The sequence below is a fragment of the Natator depressus genome, chromosome 7 (assembly GCF_965152275.1).
Source record: "Natator depressus isolate rNatDep1 chromosome 7, rNatDep2.hap1, whole genome shotgun sequence".
Taxonomy (NCBI): domain Eukaryota; kingdom Metazoa; phylum Chordata; order Testudines; family Cheloniidae; genus Natator; species Natator depressus.
Genome location: NC_134240.1, coordinates 24,976,480 through 25,003,322, shown reverse-complemented (window position 1 = coordinate 25,003,322; position 26,843 = coordinate 24,976,480). Strand labels below are relative to the sequence as shown.

Below are 26,843 nucleotides of genomic sequence, written 5' to 3'. Positions count from 1 at the left end.
GTACAATAATCTTTATTTGAATTAGACTTACTTTAAAAAAATAGACTTTTTTTCTAATGCTTGCTTCCAAAAATAAAAAAAACACATTACTAATATGGCTTTGTTTTTTCCCTACTAAATATACAATTAGCTAAAGCCTGATGTTGTCAAAATGTATTTTGATTCTGTCAGTAATTCAGGAATGTTACCCGGCTATATTCAATGAAACACTTTATTTAATCAAAACGGAGGGGAATTACGCTGATTTATTTTTGCAGCTATCAGTCTGAACAGTCAAAGAAAACATCCTTCTTACATTAGCTGGTGTTTTAATTCACATCTTGTTTGTTTTGTCACATGCATGCATAGTACTTTCTAAAGAACTGTGGTTATGTTAATGAACAGAATTGATGGGTACAGAAGTTATACCAGCACAACCTGATTGGTTCAGACCCATTAATACAGATGCTAATGCATATTTCCCACCTGCTTATTAGTTTTGTTCAGTACTTGAGTAGGCACCCTGTAAGAAGTAATGAGTCATAACATACTAGTCCAATCTGTATTTTATAAAGTTTATAGATTTTTTTTTGAGGGGAAAATAGACTTTTGAATTACGTAACTTAAGTGATACAGATGCATGTATAAATAAAAATCTGTACTTATCTGAACATAAACTTGATTATGAAAAAATAAATACTATTAATGCCTGTTATGTTTATTGAACTGCTCATTTTTATATATCTGTTTCTTCTGCAGTATTTTGTACACCTGAAACTGTTCCTAGCTTGGAGAAATTTAAGGGCTTGTAAATGTTTAGCTATGTACTGTACTGTATTAGAGTACAAATTCATAATTAATACATAAGTATATACAAAGCATTATTCAGTGCATAGTGGCATTACCTTACCAGACAACAGTATCCAATAATGTGCCCTTTTGAAATGTTCAAGTCCCACCAGGGAAAGGGTCTCCATTTTATCTCCCACAGGGCCTAATCATAATTCACATATTACATTTCCAGGTTCTGCATTAACATTGCATTGGATGGTACTCAAATGCCACACGTGATACAAAGTAAATTCAAGCAATACTCTTTAAACTTGTCCCCCAAATATGGCAATAGGTGGGAAATTGAGGGAGCTGGGCCAAAATATACTCCAAACATCTATGGACATCCTTCTAAATAACTTTTCAGAAGAAAAAATAAGATTGCTCTACATCATATTATATGTAGACTAGCACTTAATTACTATGGTAACAAGACATTTAAATACCAAGAATGAGATGTGGAACTACCCTATCTAGCAGGAAAGCAGACATCTAATAAAAAAAAACCCGCTAATGTTTCACTACTGACTGACGTTCTGTTTATAAAAAGAATTCCATGGCCATTAACCCCATTTCACTGTTTAAAACTGGGGATTGGCTAATTGGATGAAATAACAAACCTTGAAAAGTCAAAACCTTGTCAAACAACTTCATCTTCCTTCCAGCTCTTCTTGGTTGGGAGTGGAGGCTTTCTTCTCCCCCTGCTTCTCGCTGGTTGTAGTCAGAAATTGAAATACCACCATGTAGGTTGTTAGGACAGTACTTTGCTCCAACCAGAAGCAGAATGTAGAAATATAACAAGAGTTGCAGCCCAAAGAAGTTGGGAGAAGAATTTGAACTCCTAGTTACAACCTGACCCACCTGTCTTGAAGGACACTTCCCATTCTATATGTTGTTTGAAAATGCTGACCTAAGCGTTGATGCTAGATAACTTTAACATTATATTGCCATTACCTGTAATTGCTTCTGTTAAGTTCTGGATGCTTTTTCTGCTATGAGGGCTACATGTTGGGTTTCTAATACTTATTCTGTACTATACTTTTATTTTTATCCAGAAAAATTTTCACCAAAGTGATTTGTTAGTTTTTAGGAGCTAAAATCCCAGTAGAGAAAAAGAATTGCACACAATATAGTCTTTGTCCACTTGCATTCTCTCTCAAAAATACAGGACTATGATTCTATGCAGTTGGGTTAGTGGGTTCCTAGCAAGTTTCCTTGTCCGTAAAGATCATATTCTTTGTACAGTATATATTCTTTCAACCGATTGGGCAGTGGAAGGAATGTCATGAAGACAGGACAACGCAGATGCAAATGACCCATGCATTTCCGAATCTTCAGACGACAAAGATGTTTCAAAGAACGTGGATTTGCTATTAAAAAAAGAGAATTTGTCTTTTATCAATCAAACAACAAGAAACAACATACTCACTTTTGCATGATAGCCCCAAGCAACATTTGAGAAACTTTAGTCAGATTTTGATACCCTAACACTTGTTGCATAGTATATTAATTCTGAACACACACACTGAAATCACAGGTGCTTCCTTGAAGTAAGCTTCTACCCAACATGCATGGGGGTATCAGGATCTGGCCTTTTGTAAGTGATCACCAAGCAGTAACATTTGCAAGTGTAATCAACTGAGGCATTAGCCTAGTTTTTGTGAATCTAAGCTTGAAACACAAATTAATTGAAGAAAAAGTTTGGCAGAGGGTAATTTAGGCCTAAAGCATAAAAGAGCTGTCTATTGCCTCGGTAAGGCACGGAGGTGGGAGAGCAATAAAAAGACTACAAGGAGTGGTTAGTGTGTGTTAATTTTCCCTATTACACAGTAGTCATCCTTGCCCATTTATTTTTTTTAACTGCACTTGCAGCTACTAGGGGAAAAAAAATGACCAGGCCAGATGAGCTAACAGCTCTATGTGACTAGAGTAAAGTCATCTAATCTGAAAGAAACAGCCAGTTTACTGAATTACTTTATATAAAGACCTGAATTTATTGCAACTGCGATAGTATAGGAAAAAACTTTTAGTCCTGAGCAACATAAAGTATATGTATATGTTTCTGTGGACTCCCTGTGCATGCATTTAAGTTACAGTAGGTATATTCTACTGCTGCTTTGTAATTAGGGAACTCCCAAACCACACAAAATGATACACATTCTTACTGATGTGACTTAGTAATATTTTTATCACAAACTCTTCCAAGGCCGCCTGTATTTGGAAATTTTACTTCAGGCTGAAGTTTAACTGATTCTCCAAGGTAAGTCAGTGCCTACCTCCCATTGAATCAATAAAAGTTAGACACCTAAATACCTTTGAGGATCTGGTCCAATGATGCCAAGATAATATAGAAAATAAACAAGCCAAAAAGTAGTGCCATCTAGCATTTTGGATGTTTCAAAACTCTAAACACCCGACACTTACTCAAAATGGAATTGATTTCTGGCCATAGTGTCTGTTCCTCGAGAACTGCTTTCAGCTTACAGCAGATGCTAACATGATCAACATAATCTAGCATCACTCGCACTACTTTCCCAGCTACGTGCTTCAGCCACGATAGAGTTATCACTTCACAGAACTGAGAGAGGAAAAAACAGCATATTTAAGAGTATAGCATTCAACATTTCTGTGACTCATTTCCCCTTTTCAAATTCCTCTGCAGGACATAAACAAATTCCCAAAGAAAAGCCAGGAGTGAGTGAGTGCTGAATCACTCAGAGGTTGGATTGGGTATAATAAGCTTCAAACAGAATGTGTAAAACTGATGGCTAGTCACTTTAAGTTTTCACAAAAAGAAAAGGAGTACTTGTGGCACCTTAGAGACTAACCAATTTATTTGAGCATAAGTTTTCAGTCTCAACTAGTTTAAAGCCATCGTGAAAGTTACATGGAAGCGAAGGTTCAACCAGTGGGTTTAAAATGTGCATGTCAGTGCATGCGTTTGCTACAACAGAATAAGGAAAAGGGTTTAGAACAACTGCACATGTGCACGTGTGGTAACTGTGCACCCACACTTGCAGGTGTGAGATGTTACATTTGTATTATACTGAAAAATGTAAAGATGAGCTGTGAAGCTAGAAAAAATGTTTTTGTTTTAGTCCTTTACAATTCATAAAGATTGCATCAAGTGTGTGTATTTTTAACCAGTATTTGAATAGCAAAAACTGCCAGTTCACGGTTTGTTCTGTTTGTTAGAGGCCGCCTTTGGCATGATCGTTGCAAGGCCTGAATTGTAATGTCAGATAAAGCAGTTGCCTCTGCTGCAGGTCTTCCTCCCTCCTAAATTGTACCATGTTTGGACGCAGGAGCAGGGGCAGCTTAGGCTACAGCTTTATGGCATTCCATGGCAAGTGAGATCACGGTTTTCGCTGAAGTCTTTCAGCAAAGAAAGCCCTAATACTTCTAATGTAAAACAACTATAAATAAGTAGTAAAGGGCAGAGAGAAAACGTGTACAGTAACTGGAATTCTTCTAGCTGTATGGTCTCTAACTGTATTCCACCCTGGGTGTGCGTGCGCGCCGTGTGTCTGAAACCAAAAGATTCTTGCCAGAAGTGCCTGTTGATCCATTCCTGTGTCCCTCTCCTCTTTGTGCTTTGAAATGAGGGCATATGGAGTGGTGCGGACCGATTGCCTCTCGACTATGAGTGGCCCTAACGTAAGGATCTACAGCAGAGGGGAAGGAGGCCAGGTAGTGGAATACACTGTGACAAAGTTCCTCCTCTACGTTGGTGGGTCCTGCGCTTATTGGCGGATTTTGCTTGCCTCAGAGGTTCACAGCAGCCCTCAGTTTGGCCACTGTCATGGCTCAAATCTGCTGTTCACTCAGATAACCTCATCACTGGCCAGCATGGGGAAAAAAGAGTAAGAACAATCCCTGCAGTTTCTGCTGATCCACCATGTGGGGCAGGGACCAGCTCAGAGACCTTCACCTCTGGTAGAAGCTCCTGTGTTGGGTCAGGAGTTGGGAGGAACCCAGGCCCGCCCTCTACCCCGGGTTTCAGCCCAGGGCCCTGTGGACTGCAGCTGTCTAGAGTGCCTCCTGGAACAGCTGTGCGACAGCTACAATTCCCTGGGCTACTTCCCCTTGGCCTCCTCCCAACACCTTCTTTGTCCTCACCACAGGACCTTCCTCCTGATGTCTGTTAATGCTTGTACTCCTCAGTCCTCCAGCAGTACATCCTCTCACTCCCAGCTCCTTACGCACACCTCACTAACTGGAGTGAGAGCCTTTTAAAACCAGGTGTCCTGATTAGCTTTAATTAATTCTAGCAGCTTCCCAATTGGCTACAGGTGTCCTAATTAGCCTGCCTGCCTTAATTAGATCTAGAAAGTTCCTGAGTTTTCTGGAATAGTCCCTGTTATCTTACCCAGGGATATGGGACCTGCTTAACCTGGAACTAATGTATCTACCTTTGACCACTCTCTTGTAGCCATCTGGCCTGACCCTGTCACAACACATAAAGACTACACATCTTGAAGAACTCAAAGAACTGTGGGTAAATAATGTTTCTTTTTTCTCCAACTGATGGTTCCTATGTCTATTCCAAAGTGTACACAGTCCCTATGTGTATACATAGTCCCTATGTGTATTCCACTATGGGTGACTCAAAAACAGTATTCATTGCAGAGGAGGATGCAAGGACCCTTGCTTACCACCAATTGGAGGACTGCCCTGTTGAAGGATCCATCAGCTGTAGCAGTTTGCATCATGGCTTAATGATCTCCTGAAGGAGTGAACAGAGTCCCATTTGTGAACAGAGCCTCACAGAATTCCAGGAGCTGGACTTCTCAAAGTGAGGTTACCAGTACAGACTGGGCACTAGTCGAGAGAGCCATCACACCTTGTGAGGGAGGAATTGCAATTAACTTGTAACAAAACAGTATGTAGCCCAAAATCCATTTGGAAAGGCTGAGAAGAGACTGCTTCCCCTCTCATACATTCCATAAAGGATATACACAGCCTAGGTCAGTGTTTTTCAAAGTTCAGGTCATGACCCAATACTGCAGTGGTTCCCAAACTAAGGGCGCCGCTTGTTCAGGGAAAGCCCCTGGCGGGCCGAGCCGGTTTGTTTACCTGTCGTGTCCGCAGGTTCAGTCGATCGCAGCTCCCACTGGCTGCAGTTCACTGCTCCAGGCCAATGGGGGCTGCGGGAGGTGGCGACCAGCATGTCCCTCGGCCTGTGCCGCTTCCCGCAGCCCCCATTGGCCAAGAACAACAAACCACGGCCACGGGGAGCTGCAATCGGCTGAACCTGCGGATGTGGCAGGCAAACAAACCGGCCTGGCCCACTGGGGGCTTTCCCTGAACAAGCAGCATCCTTAGTTTGGGAACCACTGCAATACTGGGTTGTGGCATGTAAGGCACTGGGTGGCCTTGCTTAGCACCCAGGGACCCTAGCAGCTCTGGTCAGCACCACTGACCAGGACGTTAAGAGTGCCGTCAGCAGTGCTGCCCAGCTAAGGCAGCTAGTGCCTACCTGTTCCGACACCACACTGCGCCCCAGAAGCAGCCAGCAGCGGGTACAGCTTCTAGGCAGGGGGGGCCACAGGGCTCCGTGTGCTGCCTCCCCCTGCCCCCGAGAACTGGCTCTCCACTCCCATTGCCCAGGAACCAATGGGGGGGGTGGTGATGTCTGCGGGCAAGAGCCGCATGGAGTTGCTTGCACACCTCCACCTAGGAGCTGGTCCTGCTGCTGGCCGCAGCCGGGGTGCAGTGCAGTCCGCGGTGCCAGGGCAGGCGGGAAGCCTGCCTCTGCACCCCGGCTGCGCTGCTGACCGGGAGCCACCGGAGGTAAGTCTGCACCCCAACCCCCTGCCCCAGTTCTGAGACCCCCCCCAAACCCAGAGCCCCTCCTTTACCCCAAATGCCTCATCCCTGGCCCCAGACCCCCCCACAAACCCAGAGCCCCTCCTGCACCCCAAACCCCTTATCCCCAGCCCAGAGCCCTGACCCCCTCCCACACCCCAACTCCCTACCCAGAACCCCCTCCCACACCCTAAACCCCTCATTCCCAGCCCCACCCCGCAGCCATCGCCCCCCCTGCCCAGCTCCATTGGGTCGTGGACATCAACAATTTCTTCAACTGAGTCCCCAGGAAAAAAGTTTGAAAACCACTGGCCTAGGTGACCTCCTAAAGGATTTAGTCCTTTGCAGGTGGAATGCCAAAGCTTGATGGACGTCCAGAGAATCAAGTTTTCCCTGGTGGCATTTGCCTAGGGGATGAAAACGAGCAAGTGAGCAAGCTGCTTTAGATGGAATTCCGAGATTACTTTGGGGGTGAATTTTGGGCATAATCTCAGGGAAACTTTGTCCCTCTGGCAGATTGCATATGGCAGATCAGCAATAAGGGCCCCCCCCCCTGTTTACCCTCTGAGGCGATGGCAACCAGAAAGGAAACCTGCATTGATAGGTGGACTAAGGAGCATGAAGGTGAATGTTTAAACAGAGCCTTTTTTTAATGCTGATAGGGCTACATTTAGGACTACCATATCGAGGTAGTTTCATTCTTGAAAGACAGGTTCTGACGATCTTTTAGAACGCATACTGTAACAGGATGGGTGAAAGGTGCGCTGACAGCTGCTAAATGCACCTGCAGGGAGTGAAGTTTTTAAGGAGAGAAGGTAGTCCAAAATGGCAGGGATTATCATCTGATAACTCTCTGGGGTTATCAGGTGGCGTTGGCACCAGATTTGAAAATATTTCCCACTTTGCTATGCAGCACTTCCCTGTGGAATCCTAAGGATGGACTGTACTGTCTCCAAACATGCCTTTTCTAGGTTTGTCATCCATTCAAATGCCGGGCTGTTAGGTGGAGGGATGCTGGCTTGGGATGTTTGAGCTTGTCTCTGTCCTGGGTCAACAGGTCCAGGAAGAGTGGGATACAGATGGACATGCTGACATCTGGAGAATGTGGCAAGCCAGAATTGTCTTGGCCACTTGGGAGAAAGCAATATTACCAATGCTCCCTCTTGCTTGATATTCCTCAGAACTCAAGGTAAGAAGGGAATGGGTGGGAAGGCGTATGTCAGTGGGCCCAAACACTGAACTAGAAATGTGTCCCCTCTGGAGCAGTAGGTCAGACATTTCCTGTTTTTCTCAGATGCAAAGAGGTTAGGAAACCCCACTGCTGAAATACATTCTGTGCTACCAACTCATGTAGCTCCCATTTGTGATCCCTAGAGAAGTGTCTGCTGGGACTGTCTGTTAACATGCTGTATACCTCTGGGAGGTGCACTGCTGAGATGGTGATATGGTGGCAGATACACCTGTTCTACAGATTGACTGTTTCTGTGCAAAGAGCAGTGGACCTTGCTCCCCCTTGTTGATGTAGTACTCTGTTGTCAGGTGTGATTTGGATATGCAAGGTCTGAATGAAGGGTAGGAAATAGTGGCAGGCTTCCTGAACTGACTGTAACCATGAGGTAGGTATGCTCTGGCACTGATAAAGTCCAGGGTCACCCCAATAAAGTCTATAGCCTGCGAAGTGGGAATTAAAATGGATGTTTCTATTTTTACTTGAAGCCCCAATTACTGTAGGAGACTAAGTAGAGATATGGTTGCCATCTGTACCATTTGATGAGAGTAACCAATCATTGAGGAAGGGGAACACTGATGAGTCCTGGAGGCAGAGGCAGGCTGCCACTACCAATAGCCTCTTTGTGAATACCCCTGGCACTGTTGTGAGGCCAAGAGCATGCTGTATTGGTAGTGGTCCGCGCCCATGGTGAATCTCAGGAATCTCCTGAGCACAAGGCAACGTCTATGTGGAAATAAGCATCTTTTAAATCAAGATGTATGAATTAAAATCAAGCCAATTGCCTTTGTTCAGTGCGGGAACTATGGAGACAGCATAAATATCCTGAACCTCATGGGAGAGATTAAAATGTTCAACTGTCTGAGATCCAGAATGGGTCTCAAGCCTCCTCTCCTCTTGGGAATGATTTTGAATAAAATTATTTCCCCCCGTACTGGAGAGGAGCTGGTTCTATGGGCCTTATTATGTCCCAGTTTGCAGATCGTACTGGTGAGTGGCTCTCTGTTTCATGCATGTCCTGGACCAATGGTGTAGGGACCTCCTTTGTCAGGATCGGTTCCAATAGAATCAGGGATTCTGGGTCCATGTAGATACACTGCCCCTGTGGACATTGCTATCTATCCCCTGAAGCAAGAGAGTGGACAGAGCTTCTTTCTTTCCATGGCATCAGTGGTATCAGTCTCATTGCAGTCTTTGGTTCTGGCATCTCCTTTTCACGGTGCATCAGTAGCATCAGTGTACAAGGTGTCCACTGTTGTTTTTCCCTAGTCAGTACCAGGGATGGTCCTACTCCTACAGTTAGCATCTGTTTTGGGGTGTTTTTTCCCCTTCAGAGCCCGGGGAATGGTACTGTGCTTGTGAGCTCCTCAGACTTCCATACTGAGGCACAGAATCTCACCCAACTTGGAGGGTGTCAGAGGCCTTCTTATTTCTCAGCAAGTGTTTACTACTCTCTTCATGTCCCTCTTTGGAAGAGTCCTTTAATTTACTCAGTCCCAAAGCCAGAGACCACCATACTTAGAGGGCACTTCTTGGTTCCTCTGCCCAATGTGCAGGGGGGTCTGATAGGCCAGGATCAGACTGGGGCCTCATAGTATGATCCATTAAGAATCTTCAAAGTATATACTCAAGAGCTTGATAGGTTTGGCTATGAAAGGATCAGCAAACGCTGTACTTCAAAGGGATGTGGGCTTCCCTGAGGAAGTAGAGACACTTGACGTGGTCATCACTGACTGGAAAGGCCTGAGGGCAAGATGCACACTTTTTGAATCTTGGGATCCTAGGCATACTATGGAGGAAGAAGTGGTTTGAATAGGGAGAGGACCCCCTAAGCCCTGAACTGGTAAGGGCTTGTCTACACAGAGACATTCAGGAAAGATCATCTGAATTAACTAAAGGTGTGAATTACAAGTGGACTAAATTGCATTAAACTGCTATATAGACACTCCCATTGAGAATTCAAGTGGCCTTAATTCGTTTTAGGTTAATTCACTTCCAAAATGAATTTGGGACTTGTTTACATGAACAATTTGTTAATGACAAACGGGGGTTTGAATCCACCCTGCACTAGTTTGCTGCAGACTAAGAGTATGTCTTCACTACCAACATTAAAGCATGTAGTCGTGGCTCCAGCGCTGAGAGAGAGCTCTCCCCAGCGCTGTTAACCTCCCCCCGCCCTCCAAGAGCTCTCTCCCAGCACTGGTGCACTTTCTACTCTGCCACTTTACAGCACTGAAACTTGCATCACTCAGGGGTGTGTTTTTTCACATCCCTGACCAAGAAAGTTTCAGCGCTGTAAAGTAGCAGTGTAGACAAGGCCTAGCTGTTCATGTGGACCTTGCTGATGTGCATTAACAGTCCATCAGTTCACTTTGATCTACGCCTCTATGAAATGGACTAGATCAAAGCAAGCTAACAAACTGTTAATGAGCATCAGCAGAGTCTACATGGACAGTTAGCCTGCAGCAGGCTAGTATGGGGTAGAGTCACACCTCAGTTTCCCACAAACTAAATGTTCATTGTAAAAAAAACAAAACAAAGCTAAAATGAAATAAGGCCACTTTAATTCTGAATGCGAATCTCCACACAGGCGGGTAGTGCAGTTTAATTAACCCACTTTTAATTCATACCTTTAGTTCATTCAGATTAATTTTTGAAGTGTCCTCATGTAGACAAGCCCTAAACACTAAGTTATAGTGTTCAGGGCTTGTCTACATGTCTACTTGTCTAACACTATACTTATACACTAAGTATAAAAACTATTTATCTAATACCTATTTAGAGATAATTACAAATAGAAGCAGAAGAGTGCTAACTAATGCTACAGCTAGCAAAAGAGTTCTGCCTCAGACCACAGGCTGCAGGAAGCAACTGGAAAGGCAGTCCATACGCACCACCTCTGATGCCCTCAGTTTGGGACATGAGGAGAAGAAGGGTGCAGGCACAGACAACACTGCAAGCTAGAATCTTCTGGTCTCGGGCACCTGGAGCGTGTGCACACCTCCAGTGGAATATACACAGAGACCATCACTCAAAGAATAATACATTTTCTTTGCAATTCATGTTTAAAATAGACTTTTCTGCATATATTTGTTTTTAATCTGCATATTGGATCATCAGGTGTGAACTATATTCTTGTCTGCTCTTTACTATCAGTTCATGGATAAAAGTTGTTTTTATGGTAGCCAGACTGGCATTCACTTACATAGTTCACATAATTCACATTGTCTGGACTTTGATCCTTTAAAACTATTTTATTGTAATAATTTGTTATCATAAACAAGGCTTCACATTCAAATTTACTACCACAACTTGTCTTCAGAACTCTGTCTACTACTTCCTTTATATATAAAGTCTATATAGTACTTTAATCCCAAACATGCTATATTAGCAAACTCTATTTCATTATAACACATCAATAAGAAGTAAATTTATTTAATTTCTAGAAGAATAGTGGCAGCAAAACAGTGAAATAAAATTCCTAGGGAAGTACTTACCATATTGTCTTTGATAACAGAAGGAGTCCATCCTTCAAAGGCATATGGGGAATGAATGTTGTCTCCATGAAAACAATCAAAGCAGCGGTACACATCGTACCCATAATTCAGCAACATTCGTAACATGATTTCATCTTTTAGAGAATACTGCAGAGCTGAGGGGAAATGCGTCGTATTCACTCTGCAGAAGTAATTTACATTGGCCCCATGCCGAAGCAGTAGATTGATTAACTCATAGTTGCCCATTCGCAAGGCTAGCTGGAGGCACTTAATGGGATCTTGATTTGGCAGGGCTCCAGCATCCAGAAGCAGCTGAGTTGAGCAAATATCCCCATTTGAGACAGCAAAATATAAAGCTGATTTCCTCTGATCATCATAGCCTTTGCAAACCCTCTCATGCAACATGAAATTGGCATCAAACCCAGATTTGAGGAGAAACTCAAGGCACTGAGGATGTGCTCCTGCTGCTGCTGAGTGAACTGGACTTATCCCACTCTCCTTAATGGCAGCATAATCAGTAACTGAAGCTAATTGCTTTAAAGCTCTGGAGAAAGAAAAAAGAAGGAATATATATCTATCTATTCTCTGGTACCAACCTTTGAGTTTCTCAGTGCTGCAGTCTTTGTTACATGCATCTTAGCTGGGTTACAGAATTGTGTTCTGCTTGGCTTACAGTGTTGTTCATTTACTGCCAAACTAGTACCCTGGCATACTACACATCTGCACTGGCCTTAACCTCTGACAATTACATGATAACCAGCTATGACTCCTACAGATTTCCAAACTACAGGACGAAGCATCAAATATTATGTCTTTCCCTCTTGTCTTTCAGGAACATTCCATTTCCCCATTTTTTAGCTAATGGAATGACATCATGACCCCTTAGAGAAGAACTTCTCCATCCCATCAGTTTGGAGAAGTCTGTAGAGACCACGCTTCTGTAACCTACAGAAAGTGGGAGAGCCCCTATTTTGTTGACCACAATGCAGCGTTACTAGTAGCTAAAAGCTGTGGTCTGGGACCTAAGACATCAAGTTCTATTCCTGACTTGGGCACTGAATAGTTGTATGACTGTAAGCAACCCAACCCTTCCAGTGCCTCTGTTTCCCAATCTGTAAAATGAAGGTGTAGCAGGGTGGTTACCCGCTCCTGCCCTGTGGGGCTTAAAAGCCAGCCCTGGGAGAGAGCCAGGGCTGAGGACAAGAAAAGTTAGGCTGATTGGGGAAATGGCCACAGCTGGGCGAAGCCCCAATCAGGCTGCAGTCTGCCCCGGGGAGCGGGGCTAAGCGATGACTGGCAGTAGCCAGTGGTGAGCTGGAGCCGGTTCACTAGAACCAGTTAAATTTAGAAGCCCTTTTAGAACCGGTTGTTCCGTGAGGGACAACCAGTTCTAAAAGGGCTTCTAAATTTAACCGGCCAAAAGTGGCGCCTTAGGCGCCGACTCCATGGGTGCTCCGGGGCTGGAGCACCCAAGGGGAAAATTTGGTGGGTGCAGAGCAGCCACCAGCAGCTCCCCGCCCCGCCCCCGGCCTCAGCTCACCTCCGCTCCGCCTCCTCCCCTGAACGCGCCGCCCCGCTCTGCTTCTCCACCCCCCCAGGCTTCCCGCGAATCAGCTGTTTGTGCGGGAAGCTGGGGCGAGCTGAGAAGCAGGCTGCGGCTTCCCGCTCAGACCCAGGGATGCAGAGGTGAGCTGGGGCGGGGGGGCGCGAGGACAGCTGCCCGCACAGCACAGGTAACTGGGGGGGGGTGGGCGCAGGGGAACCGCTCCCCACCCCAGCTCACCTCCACCACCCTCGGCCTGAGTGTGAAGCCGCCGCCTGCTTCTCAGCCCTCCCCGGCTTCCTGCCGAACAGCTGATTCGCGGGAAGCGGGGGTGAGGGTCGGAGAAGCAGAGCAGGGCAGCACATTCAGCGGAGGAGGCGGAGCGGAGATGAGGTGATCTAGGGCTGGGCGCAGGGTGGGGAGCTGCCGGTGGGTGCTCTGCACCCACCAAATTTTCCCCGTGAGTGCTCCAGCCCTTGAGCACCCAGGGAGTCGGCACCTAAGGCGCCACTTTTGATGTGATCAGTCGGGGAGCGGCTGCTCCTCCTCCTCCCCCCCAGCTATGCTCCCCGACCCCGAGGAGCCAGAGCGACCTGCTGGATGTTTCCTGGGAGCTGCCCCCAGTAAGCACCTCCGGGACTCCCCACCTTGCCCCCTGGCAGGTGCCTTTGGCTCTTAGGGGTGGGGTGGGCACCCACTATGGTGGCCCACGAGACCCTCCTGCCCAGTTCTGGGGGCAGTCAGGGGACAGGGGAGGGGGGGTGGATGGGGCAGGGGTCCTGGGCGGGGCGTCAAGGAATGTGGGGGGGTTGGATGGGGCAGGAGTCCCAGGGGGCAGGGGTGGGCAACAACCCCCTCGTGGGGGGAGGAGGGAACCCGTTGTTAAGATTTTGGCAGCTCATCACTGGCAGTAACCAAGACTGAGGCGAGGTGGGGGTAGTGGGTGGGGATTCCCTGGGGAGGGGAGACCCTCAGGGATTGTTGGGGTTTACTGCCAGGGGGCAGCACCCCAGTGGGAGGAGGCACCGGGTCCTGGGAGGGACTGGGGCCGGCGGTAAGGCAGATCACCAGATGGCAGAGGGTGCTCCAGAGGCTGACGAGCTAATTCCCAAGGACAACCAGCAGGAGGCGCCACCAGGTGAGTCCAGCTCTATTACAGAAGGTGATCCTTATTCCACAGGTATGTGTGACAGTTTAATGTGTTTAAAGCACCAAGTGCAATTGTTTTTAAATCTGGTCCTCCTCTCTGCAGGTATATCAGGACAGAATGTGGAACAGCTCTGGCCTAACTCACCTGACTATCCAGTTAGAGCACAATAAGGGAAAGTTACTTACCTTACAGTAACTGGAGTTGAGATGTGGGTATTTGCTGTAGGTGCACCCAGGACCAGAAGTCCCTCAATAGCAGTGTCCACTGGTCCATGCCTGCACGGGCTCATGCTGCAAGCTGAGGGCGTAAGAGGCAGTAGGGTCCAACCACCTCTCCAGTTCCTAGTCTACCACGAGTTATCCAAAGCAGAAGGGAAGGAGGGTGAGTCGTGAATATCCATAGGGACCACACATCTCCAAGTACTCCAGTTACTACAAGGTAAGTTCCCCTCCTTTCTTCTATGAGTGCTGGTCCGTATGGGTATTCACTGTAGGAGACTCCCAAGCAATACTTGTTGAGGAGGTGGGTGCAAGGAAGAACTCTTGCCACAGATCACAGGATTGCTGGACTGAAAGAAGCATCCTCAGCTGAGGCTTGAACATCAACAGGTCTGACCATTGCACTAGGAAGGCATCCCTCTGGAACAGGACCCTTGGGCATCCTGAGAGCAATAAACTAGAGACTTTGGTTTCATGAGCTGCACGGAGGTCACAAGATGGGAATCCCTAATGGTTAAAAATCCATTGGATCACTGACAATTAGAGCTCCCACTCACATCTTTGTGACATTGCCTGCTTAGGCTGTCTGCTAGGAAGTTCCTAAACCCCGGCAGGTGTACTGCAGAGAGGGAGGTTTGATGCTGGGTGAACCAGTTCCAGAGTTGCAGAGTGGTGTGGACCTTGCTTCCCCCATTTGTTTATTTATTAAACCATGGTCATGTTGTCTGACCTGAGCTGGATATGAGTGCAATGGTTGAAGTGCAGGAACTGCTTGCACACTGTGTGGAATGCTCAAAGCTTCAGAAGGGTAATGTGATGTGTGGCCTCTTGTGGAGTCCAGAGCCCTGAGCTATACATCCATTCAAGTTTGCTCCCCAGCCTAACAGGGATGCATCTATCATGATTAAGCTTACGATTTTGTATGGACATTTTTAGTAAAAGTCATGGACAGGTCACAGGCAATTAACAAAAATTTACAGAAGCCGTGACCTGTCCATGAGTTTTACTAAAAATGTCCATGACAAAACAGGAAGGTTGAGCTGCCCCATGGCTGGGAGCTGGGACTGGGAAGCTCTGGGGGATTCCCCCTCAGGCGGGGGATCCATCCACCTGTGGGGACTGGAGAGCTGCTGGGGATGCCCCGCCGCCCATGGGGACTGGGGAGCTCCGGGGGATTCCCCCACTGGCAGCAGTAGCTGAGGAGCTGCCAGAGATCCCCCGCTGCCCATAGGGACTGGGAAGCTGCGGGGGACCCCCACCACTCCAGGTGGCAGGGGTCCTGGCAGGACCCTGGCTGAAGTCATGGAGGTCGCGGAAGTCACGGATTCCATGACTTCTGCGACCTCTGTGACCAAATCGTAGCCTTAATCATGATTACCTTTATGGGTGGGCTGGGAGTAAAGGGAACCATCACACAAACATTGTCCCTCTTTTCCCAGTAGGTGAGAGGTGCTCAGACAGTGAGAGGAAGTCTGATTCTTTTGTCAAAGGAGTCCTTGTTTGGAACATAGACCCTTGTAGCCAAGTCTGGAGACTGCACAGGTGAAACCCAGCAAAGGGAGTCACATAGATGGATGCCGTCATAGTCCTAGGAAACCAAGTATGATCATACTGTCATCTGATGACTGAGGCAAAGCTGGATACTGAGGTCTCTAATCATGAGGAATCTGTCTTGTGGGAAGTAGGCTCTGGCTGCATGGAAGTCTGGCACTGCTCCAATAATTGTTCTAGTCATTGTGGATGTTTACGCGTACTTTCGTACGTTTACTTGAAGTTCTCAGGAGTGGCATAGGTCTAGCAGGGCAGAATTGCTACTTGCACCTCCTTATATGGCCATTCCTTGAGGAGCCCGTCATTTAGACAGGTGAGTATACGGTGGTGTTGCCAGCCTTAGTACACTACCACTACCATCATGACCTTTGTAAAAAATCCTTTGCGTCGCTGAAAATCTAAAGGGCAGCACCTTGTACTGGATGTGCTTTGAGCCTACCATGAGACACAGGGATCTCCTGTGCACCACGTAGATATCTATATGGAAATAAAAGCCCTTTAAATCAAGAGCCACAAACCAATAGCCTTCATTCAGGGAGCGGATCATAGAAGCCAGGGTAATCACCCTGAATCTTGAGTGACAGATGAAGACATTCAATTGCCTGATGTCCACAATGGGTCTGCAACTCCCCTTCTTTCTTGGGGTTAGGAAATACCTGAGTAAAAGCCCTTACGCTGGTGCTGAGGAGGTACCTAGGTGGATTAGAGAGTCCACTTCCTCCTGGAGAAGCCTATTATGAGAGAGGTCCCTGAAGAGGGACAGGAAGCGAGGTTTTGGAGAAGAGGTAGTCAGGAACTCAATGGTATAGCCTACTGAGATGTCTAAGACTAATTTCCCTGAAATTAGATGCTGCCACATCAGAAGTAAATGGGCTAGACCAGGAGCGGGCAAACTTTTTGGCCTGAGGGCCACATCGGGTTTCCAAAATTGTATGAAGGGCCGGTTAGGGGAGGCTGTGCCTCCCCAAACAACCAGGCGTGGCGTGGCCTGGCCCCCACCTCCTATCCAAACCCCCCCGGTCCCCGCTTCTTGCCCCCTGATGGTTCCCCCGGGGACTCCAGCCCCATCCAACCCCACCCCTGTTCCCTGTCCCCTGACTGCCCCTAGAATCCCCGCCCAACCCCTCCTCTCATTCCTGACTGCCCCCCGGGACCCCTGCCCCATCCAACCACGCCTTCTCCCTGTCCCCTGACTGCCCCCCGCCACCCCATCCAACCCCCCTCTCCTTCTTGACTGCCCTCCCAGCACCCCTGCCCCCATTCAACCCCCCTGTTCCCTGCCCTCTGACTGCGCCACCCCCTATCCACACCCCTGCCCTCTGACCACCACCCCGAACTCCCCTGCCCTCTATCCAATCCCCCTTGCTCCCTGCCTCCTTACCGTGCTGCCTGGAGCTCCAGTGTCTGGTGGCGCTACAGCTGTGCCGCCCAGAGCACCAGGACAGGTAGCCATGCCGCCCGGCTAAAGCCAGCCACGCCACCACGCAGCACAGAGCACTGGGTCAGGCCATGGCTCTGCAGCTGTGCTGCCTGGCCACCCAGAGCATTGCGTTGGCAATGAAGTGAGCTGAGGCTGCAGGAGAGGGGGAACAGAAGGCTAGAGGCTGGGGGCGAGCTGGGCCAGGAGCTCAGGGCCCGGGCCGGGCTGGATGTGGCTCACAGGCCATAGTTTGCCCACCTCTGGGCTAGACAGTTACCAAAAGAGGGGAGAGAGTGGTTTTGGAAAGACTGGTTGACATCTCTCAATCATCCTTTCAAAATGAGTTCTTGATAGATGGCTGGGTCTGGAGACGGGACAGTGGTGGTGGAGCGCTCGCATGAGCAGGGACAGAGTAGCAGATCTCACACTTTGACAGGATGTAAGATTCCCCTAGGCAGTAGAGGCAACTCTCCTGCAGATTGCTAACTGGGAAGACAGGAGGCCAGACAAGGCCAGGCTTGAAGCCTGGGACCTTGGGCATAAGTGCCCCGAATATTGGGGGAATAAAAATGGTGGGGGTGGGAACCTGATCTCTGCTAACTAACTACAACTTAAGAATCTACGAACTAACCAGTAAAACTTAATACAACCATTTACAATATTTACAGAGAATGGACTGATGAAGCTAGAAGGCTGTAGACATAAGAGGGCTCCGCTCCAGAGCGTGAGCAGTAGAAAAGGAACCGGAGTGGTGGTTGTTTCTGTGTCACCCCTGATGTCCTTAGTTCACAGCACAAAGTGGCACAGGTGCGGACCAAATGGACATTGATATTGAAGAATTTCCCATCGTGGTGCATGGAGCACATGTTCACCCCACAGTGACTATGCATAGGGACCAGTATTCAAAGAAGAATAAGAATTTTTATGAAGGACGCAGGAGGAGATGTAAGCGGTTAAATGTTTCTCCCCAAATGAAGCAAGTGGAGAGCCTATCTGGACTGGTCTGATACATTCAGGCACTGAAGACTCATGAAGTTTTGTATAAACTTTAAATGTACATATTTTGCAGAACCTATTTATCATTATTCATTCTTACTTTTCAAATATTTATTTCATTTCAACTCACAGAAAGTGTCCTCTGTATGCAGCTCTATGGATAGGCAAGTGACCTGTGTGTTTTGGCACATTGGCATCAGCTCCATACTCTAGTAAAAGAGACAGTGAATCTGGATTTCCTCCTCCAACAGCTTCAAATAATATGGAAGCACAATCAGCTGCCTGTGAAAGGACATCAGCACCTAGCAGAAGAAGGAACAAGGGTTTTCACAGCAGCTACTGTAAATATCCAGTAACAACTAGTATCTCTAACTTCCCAATTGCTTTAGAACTGTGACTTCTACTCTTCATGAAACATAAATGTTAGAGCAATAGCCAGTGTTTTCTCTCACTATAAATCCTTTGAGGTAGCATCCTTAACTTCCTATGTGTTTGTACATTGCCTAGCGCAGTAAGGCCCCTGCTCTTTATGCATTATTGTAATATAAATCTTCATAATAATGAAACACCATAATTAGAAGATTGCATTGCATGTTATTCTGTTACACGAGTAGTTGTTTTTTGGACTAAATACAATGCAATTAATTCAGCAGACAACAAACATATGTAAGGGTAAATTAAATATGTACAAAGCAACAGAATAGAGACCTGACAGGGAGTGAGATACATTTCATTACAACAGAAAGACATGGAGGCCATAAACTGAAAAAGGCTCACTTCCCAAATATATTATTTGAATATAGTACCTCTCCCAGGGGTTGAGGAACTTGGGGGAGGGGGAATTGCCACTGCAATGGAAATATTGGGGAGGGGGGCTTATGTATGCTTCCACCCCCCACTGTATCTTGTAAAAGTGAGAGTGGGACTTGGCTGGCACGGGGGTTGGGGGGAGTGGTAAGACCAAGATCCAGAGGAAGAGCTGGAGTGGCTGTTGCAGTGCAGGAGATCAGGCCTGCTGCTGGGGAGCAGGTGGGAACAGCTCTTCTCTCCTTGCCTTCCAGCCACTGCAGGTCCCAGCAGAGGCACCTGGCCCAGGGAAGGGACAGGGTCACATGTGCCAGGGTGGACTGGGAGACAGGGTACCAGCACATGGGCAGGGACAGAGCGGGTGTTCAGTGCACAGGGTACCAGCCACTGAAGAACTGCAAAGATGCCCTTCACAGTTTGGAACTGACCCCTCACCTCTCCACCCTCCTCACTGAGTCTCAGTAGCTCTCCTTGTTCCCCCTCCTGCCCCTCCACCCCCTCATTCACAGAGAGCTTCTGCTGGCCTCTGCCCCCCACAACTCCCATGCCTCTGCAGATACACACTGTGATAGTGTGTGCCCTGTCACATGCTGATGGAAGCCATTTCAAGGCAGTTAGACTGTGGGGGACTGCATGCATCCCCTTCATTCCAGTATTACAGAACGAAGGGGGATAAAATCCTCCACCCCAAAGTGTCTCACTCGCTTCCAGAGACGGCTTGTCTACATGAGTAAATACTATTTTATTTAAGCATGATTGGAAATGCTTTCATTAGCTGACACAATGCTGACCACAACTTTGGGGTTGGTGTATGCACGCACAAGTCATAGGCCAGCTAGTAAGGTTTAAATCTCTGTTGTAGTGGTTCAGTTTAAATATTACAACATTTTCTCAAGTAGACAAGGCCAGAGACAGACATGCTTTTACAGTGTAGATCTGTGGAAACAACATTATGAAGGAGAGACAAAAGTTACTGTCTTAAGAATAAAATCTTGATGTTTAAAGTGACGGAGCGGGTGAGATAATATCTTTTATTGGACCAATTTCTGCTGGTGAGAGAGACAAGCTTTTGAGCTTACACAGAACTCTTCTTCAGGTCTGGGAAATGTAGTCAGAGCGCTACAGCTAAATACACGTGGTACAGATTGTTTAGCATAAATATTGCAAGGGACCATTCAAAGTGAAGTGGCCCATTAACATGACATTTACATTTTTTTCATGGCAAAGTTAATGGCAATCAAGAAAAGAAAATGCAATTATCTTCTTTTCCCCCATCTTCAGTTTAATACAGTCTAGGCCACAGTACAGGATGAAGTGTTAGCTGAAGACTGTAAACTCATAATGAACATGGTCTCTGTAACTGTAAACAAAGGCCTGGTAGATTTAGCCTACAGTTCTCTTTGGGAAGGAATATATTTAAAAAATTCCATTGTGTTGTGTTTATGCATTTATGTTGCTTGGTCACAAAACTCCTTTAGTCGGAGGTATCCCTTTAGTAACAAATGTTATATGTTCATGTCATATGATGATTAGTTTAATAGCATTCTAACCACAAAACTTTTGAAAGACTTAAGGGATCTGGGTAGAAATAATAATGATTTGAAAAGATAATGTAGTATGGATGTCTTAGAAGAATATTGAAATTTAGTAGATTATGTAATGACACCAACAATTCTTAACTGCTGTGCTTGCCCTGTATTTTGTAAGAGTTAAGTTCTTCAGGTGATTAAAGATGTACTGTAGTGAGCAAACCAAAACAGGATACTGTGCCAAAAAAGTCATTCCTATGTGCTAACGTGAATACCCTTGAACATACAAAGTGACCAGTGTAATTCATTCTAAAACACTCCACATAAAACCATCAATTTATATACTAGGTTGTATATATTAATACCTGTCCACTATGTTAGTAGTAAGAATGTCACAAGGCTTCCATTTCCACTCAAAACCTTATTTTGGTAAGGTAATATTGTACTGACAGGGGAGCTAGCAATTCTACTTTGCCACCGCACAGACAATTATTCATGCCCTTAATGGGAGGGGGATTAATTTACTCTCATTTTGAAATCATTAATTTTCTGCCAACACACATGGCTGTGCAATTTCAACCCCTTATCTAGTCTAAAGAATAAAAGAACTTTGTAGGATCTTTCTGACAACCACCAGTTATTAAACCAACATAATGAACTGTAAAAAAAATTGTATATAAATTCTCACCTTTTCGCAGTAAAATTTCCATAATTTCTGTATGCCCAATCTGCGCAGCCAGTGCTAGGGGAGTCAGCCCATATGCACTGCGAGGATCAGGATCAGCTCCAGAACAAAGGAGAAGGTTCACCATATCTTTCCTGCCTAGTCTGGCTGCTTCATGTAAAGCTGTCCTCTTATTGACACACTGCAAGTTTACATTTGCTCCAAACCTTATCAGCAAGGAGGCAATTTCATATAAATCATGTTTAATTGCTGTAAAATAATAGGTGAAACATCAGCTATTTAAAAATATTATTTAACAATATTCTATACACTATTGTTTCTGTTGTGCAGTTGCCCAGGAGAGCCTCTACTCTGCTTTCAGCTGTTCTATTTATACACAGAGATATCTAAGAAAGAGAATTAATAGATAGGGAATACTTCCCTCTATCTCTGTGATCTTCTATACCATTAACAAGCAGAGCAGTGTCATACAGAGGAGGGAGGTTAGTGCCCCACAGTTGCTTGCAGCACTTTTACCAAATGATGCAGTATCTGATCTGTTACATTCTCTAAATACTACAGGTTATACAGTGGAGAACATGTAACCCAGGTGGCTGCATTAGAGAGGTGTACACCTTCTCAGCCAAGGATGCAACTGTCTCTCTAGTGTAGTTGGCGTTGAAAGCAAGTTTCCCTGTCTATATGGCTTATCCACTTGGATTTGGATGTTACACAACGTTTTTTCTTCACTTTTCTCGTTCCTTGGCCCTTGTGCAGGAAAACAGCCACTCCAACAATGTGAATTTCTGAGCACACACAAGAAATTCATAGCACCCTTCTAAGGTTCAGACAGCAGGGCATAGGTGCTGGCAGTAGGGGTGCTGGGGGTGCGGCAGCACCTCCTGTCTTGAAGTAGTTTCTATGATATACAGGATTTACAGTTTGGTTCAATGGCTCTTGGGACCACCACTAAACAAACTGTTCCAGCACCCCTTCAGCAGGGTCATTGCTTGTTCGTGGTAGCTAGGATCAAGTCAGAAGAAGGCAACATGAATCCTTTTTGAGGGGAGGACCTATCTTGTTCCACCTTGACTGCTGAACCCTTGCCATGTAGAGTGCCTTGGGAAGAGGAGGGTCATCTGGACCTCCTTGCTTTTGAGGGATCTTTGAGAAAGAAATTCTTAACTTTATGTTTTCCCTTTTTAAAATTTTACCTCTCACTCTCAACCCCTTTATGGGGGGTAAGAAGCAGTTGCAGGGTCTGCTTTACATGTGACAGCTTGGCAGCCTGGGCAATCCCCAGCTGGAGATCCTGCAGAAGTTAGCTTTGTTGTGATTCTGCATAGGACAGCTCATTGCACATAGGAGCAAGAGTCCACAACACTTCATATGCTGGTGTGGACCTAGAAATTCCCATAGGACTTTGTAGCCTACTCCATTTTTCAAATTTTCTACTTAGCTGTCAAAGATATTGACTCTCCACCTATTGGAGACTGAAATAGCTGAGCTCTAGTAGCCAACAAGTCCCTGATATGCAGAAAATCACTTGACATCACCAAATAGCCCTGATGCTGGAAGAGAGGAAGTATCTATTGTTCATCACTAGAAGAAATGAGGTGGTTAATCTCCAAAGTTATGAGATACTTTCAGACCTCCAAAGGGGTAAACGGACTCTCTCACAATAAGTAACGCTTCATTTTCCAATCCTGGCCAGCGCCCAGAAGTGCAAAAGCAAGCACAAATGAGGGATTCTGAAAAAAAGTTAACTAAACTTTCTTTGAACTTGGGGGGAAAAAAAGGTGTGGTTCACGTTTTGAGGGAAAGATTGTGCAAATTCTTATTTTATCTGAACTGATTCACCATTCCTAATATGTTGTTTAGTTATGGCTCATATACACTACAGTCATACCTGTCTGAGGAAACTTGTTTAATAGTATAGACAGGTCCTCAACTGGATTTCTGGTCTTTTGTGGATGTTAGTCCTTAGAATGGATTGGGATTTAGTTAAAGCATTGATACCAACTGGAAAGAAAAATAAATGACAAAGTATTCCTCTGTCTTTCTCTTGGCCAATGGAAATATATAAAATTCTGGAAACTGAAAGTTTTACAGACTTTACAGTCAACAACAAAAGACTACAAGATACAAAACAAATTTTTCATGCAATGAAAGACATGAATAGAAGTTCCCCCCACCATAAAAATTATTTGATTTACCTATAACTAAAGAAGAATCTCCTTCTTCATTCTTAACATTAGGGTTGCAGCCACTGAGCAGGAGAAAGTGGACATTGTCTAAGAAGCATTTGTCTACTGCTACAAAGAGAGGAGTTTCCCCTTTCAGACTGGTCTGCTCCCACACAATGGGGTCTGAAGCTGAAAGATACCCAGGAGAACAGCACACATTGGCAATGGAACTAATCATCAAAACTGACTTAGTAAAACTTTCAAATGAGGAGCACAGAATACTCTTTACCTTTCAGAGTTATTTCTAGGATGTTCTTGTTTAATTGTGCTGCAGCTTCATGCAAAGGAAGCCAGCCTCGCTGATCAGCTTCCTTAAAAGCAGAGCAGTGCCTCATCAACTTCAGCAAGACTGCTTCTTGGCCTGCAGTATATAGAATCAGAATCATATCACACTATTTAGCATAAAACAGAAAGTTCAAGACAATTGAAATCTAGACTCCACTTACATCAAGGAATATTTTGAGTATCACCAACTCCATTACTACAGCCAGAACTGGCAACTTTGCTTCTCAAAACAATTTTCTATCTAAGGTTGAGTTAAATGAATGTAGAGCTAATGATAGTGATTTATTGGGCTCATTTTCTCTAGAGGAATCCTCCCAAAGCATTTCAGAAGCTGCATATATCAGAATTATATGCTTATAATCAATGCTTAATAGGCCTCCTATGCTACAATAATACAAATAGTAAATACATAGTATAAACATACAAATAAGAAATAAATAGTATAAACATTTGAAATTCAGCTGCCTCTGAAATAGAACATGACAGCTACTGAACAGCTCAAAGGAACTCTACACAAGAGTTTGCAACATGAAGTTAACACTTGTCCAACTGAAACTATATATGAATTTTCAGGTATGCAGAATAAAATTACGCTAGAATTTGAGTAACACACAAAAGCTACTTTTACTACCTCTACTCTTGCTAAAAATGCCACGGAATCTTTAACTGATGATAAGTGGTCTGGTCTTCAATTCTGCATCTCATCTGAAAGATGGAATCTCCAGCAGCATAGCGCCCAAAACATCATTCTGGGTATTCAGTTCTTAGAAAGTGAGGGGAAGAATGCAACCTACTCAGTCCTTAACAAAACTTCCTATACCCATCAAATTAGAATAGAGTGTTGATGATTTTTGTGTTTGTACTTAACTGCCCGTATTGCTGTGATTATCTTTCCATGTTCTTTGCTCATAACAAACTGGAATCTGCCCAAACAGAACAAAATAATTATAATTTATATCAGTTAAGGGAAAAATATGCATGCTATTAAAGTAAAAATAAGTAAGTAAATGCTCTATCTGCTGTTTAATAACAGACCAGAATCATTTTGATTTGTTTTGTAAATAGTAGATATTCACATCATTTACTTATTTATTTTATTTGCTGTTTCCCAATTTGCACTAGTTACCTATTGTGACTCAATGAAACACATTCACTTTGAAAAGGAAGCTGAATTTCACATTCTCTTGATCACAGTTCCTAATCTTTGTAACAAAAATCCCACCGATGAAGGATAAGCATATAATTAGAACTCAGTTTAATACAGAAAAATAGTTTGTACTGCATGTTATAGCTGCATAGAACATGGGTATTTTTATTTGCTATAGCCTGTACCAGTATAAACCATAACTTTTAGCACATATATAATAATTTTCAAAGAGTACAATATAAATACATTCTTCAATTTCAGTCTACATGGATTCACACCTCTTCCCCTCCCAAGAGTTATTTGGAAGTTCCAGGTTTGTACAAGCACAAAAATATAAGATTTGTGAACTTTAGTCACCCTTTTGATGAATGTGGTGTAAATGTGCACTGAAACCCCCAAACAAGTAAGTTTCAAGTGCTCTCAAATTTCACTTGGGAATATTTCAAACAGTTCATCTCTATTATGTGTACATATAAAAGGAGAGGCAGCTTATACATACACCTCAGTAACATTAAGCAAGCAGGTTTCAGAGTAGCAGCCGTGTTAGTCTGTTAGTTTGCAAATTAATTCCAATTCAGCAGTCTCTTGTTGGAGTCTGTTTTTGAAGTCTTTTTGTTGTAATATTGAAACTTTTAGGTCTGTAATGAGTGACCAGAGAGATTGAAGTGTTCTCCGACTGGTTTTTGAATGTTATAATTCTTGATATCTGATTTGTGTCCATTTATTCTTTTACGTAGAGACTGTCCAGTTTGGCCAATATACATGGCAGAGGGGCATTGCTGGCACATGATGGCATATATCACATTGGTAGATGTGCAGGTGAACGAGCCTCTGATAATGTGGCTGATGTGATTAGGCCCTATGATGGTGTCCCCTGAATAGATATGTGGACACAGTTGGCAACGGGCTTTGTTGCAAGGATAGGTTCCTGGGTTAGTGGTTCTGTTGTGTGGTGTGTGGTTGCTGGTGAGTATTTGCTTCAGGTTGGGGGGCTGTCTGTAGGCAAGGACTGGCCTGTCTCCCAAGATTTGTGAGAGTGATGGGTCATCCTTCAGGATAGGTTGTAGTTCCTTGATGATGTGTTGGAGAGGTTTTAGTTGGAGGCTGAAGGTGATGGCTAGTGAACGCCACAATGGACACAAATCAGATGTCAAGAATTATTCACCAATGAGAGACTGCTGAATTGGAATTAATTTGCAAACTGGATACAATTAACTTAGGCTTGAATAGAGACTGGGAGTGGATGGGTCATTACACAAAGTAAAACTATTTCCCCATGTTTATTTCCTCCCACCGCCCACCGTTCCTCAGACGTTCTTGTTAACTGCTGGAAATAGCCCACCTTGATTATCACTACAAAAGGTTTTCTCCCCCTCCACCCCCCCGCTCTCCTGCTGGTATTAGCTCATCTTAAGTGATCACTCTCCTTACAGTATGTATGATAACACCCATTTTTTCATGTTCTGTGTGTATATAAATCTCCTCACTGTATTTTCCACTGAATGCATCCGATGAAGTGAGCCGTAGCTCACGAAAGCTTATGCTCAAATAAATTGGTTAGTCTTTAAGGTGCCACAAGTACTCCTTTTCATTAAGCAAGCAGTCTACAATGGCAAGCATTATGGTGCAGGGTTACATATAAAAATACTAACATAAATAGACTATTACATATTAATAGCTTGTAACATAGCTCCCAGTTACACTGCCAGAATATATTCCACAGCAAAGTATTACCTATCACTCTCTGCAGTATCTGTAACTGTCTCACTTCTATAGATATGCTGCAAGCTTTGTTGAATAACATTCTGGGTGGGGATGTCATCATCAAAGTCGTCATCATTCACATATTTAGAATCAGACATTTTATATCTGTATAACTTGGATCACAAGCAATGAGGAAAAAAAAGTTCTATATAGGAGGCAGTTTTTTAAATCTTCTGGTTA

The 26,843-nt window shown here is 44.9% G+C and overlaps 1 protein-coding gene across 1 annotated transcript; it reads right to left on the bottom strand.

The window, feature by feature from the left end:
* On the bottom strand, positions 1-26,843 carry ASB14 (ankyrin repeat and SOCS box containing 14). Its single transcript, XM_074957727.1, has 9 exons — positions 26,634-26,843; positions 24,625-24,675; positions 23,697-23,833; positions 23,438-23,596; positions 21,246-21,491; positions 18,352-18,523; positions 11,344-11,887; positions 3,235-3,388; positions 1-2,180 (listed from the first exon to the last, which is right to left on the bottom strand). Exons 1-9 carry the CDS (start codon positions 26,759-26,761, stop codon positions 2,002-2,004), a joined length of 1,770 nt encoding a protein of 589 aa, XP_074813828.1. The 5' UTR covers positions 26,762-26,843; the 3' UTR covers positions 1-2,001.

Coding starts and splice junctions, on each gene's coding strand:
- ASB14 (XM_074957727.1), bottom strand. CDS start 26,761: ATGTCTGATTCTAAATATGTGAATGATGACGACTTTGATGATGACATC. Junction 21,492..23,437: donor AGATTCTTCTTTAGTTATAG/GTAAATCAAATA, acceptor ATTATTTTACAG/CAATTAAACATGATTTATAT. Junction 11,888..18,351: donor GCATACAGAGGACACTTTCT/GTGAGTTGAAAT, acceptor TTCTTTCTCCAG/AGCTTTAAAGCAATTAGCTT.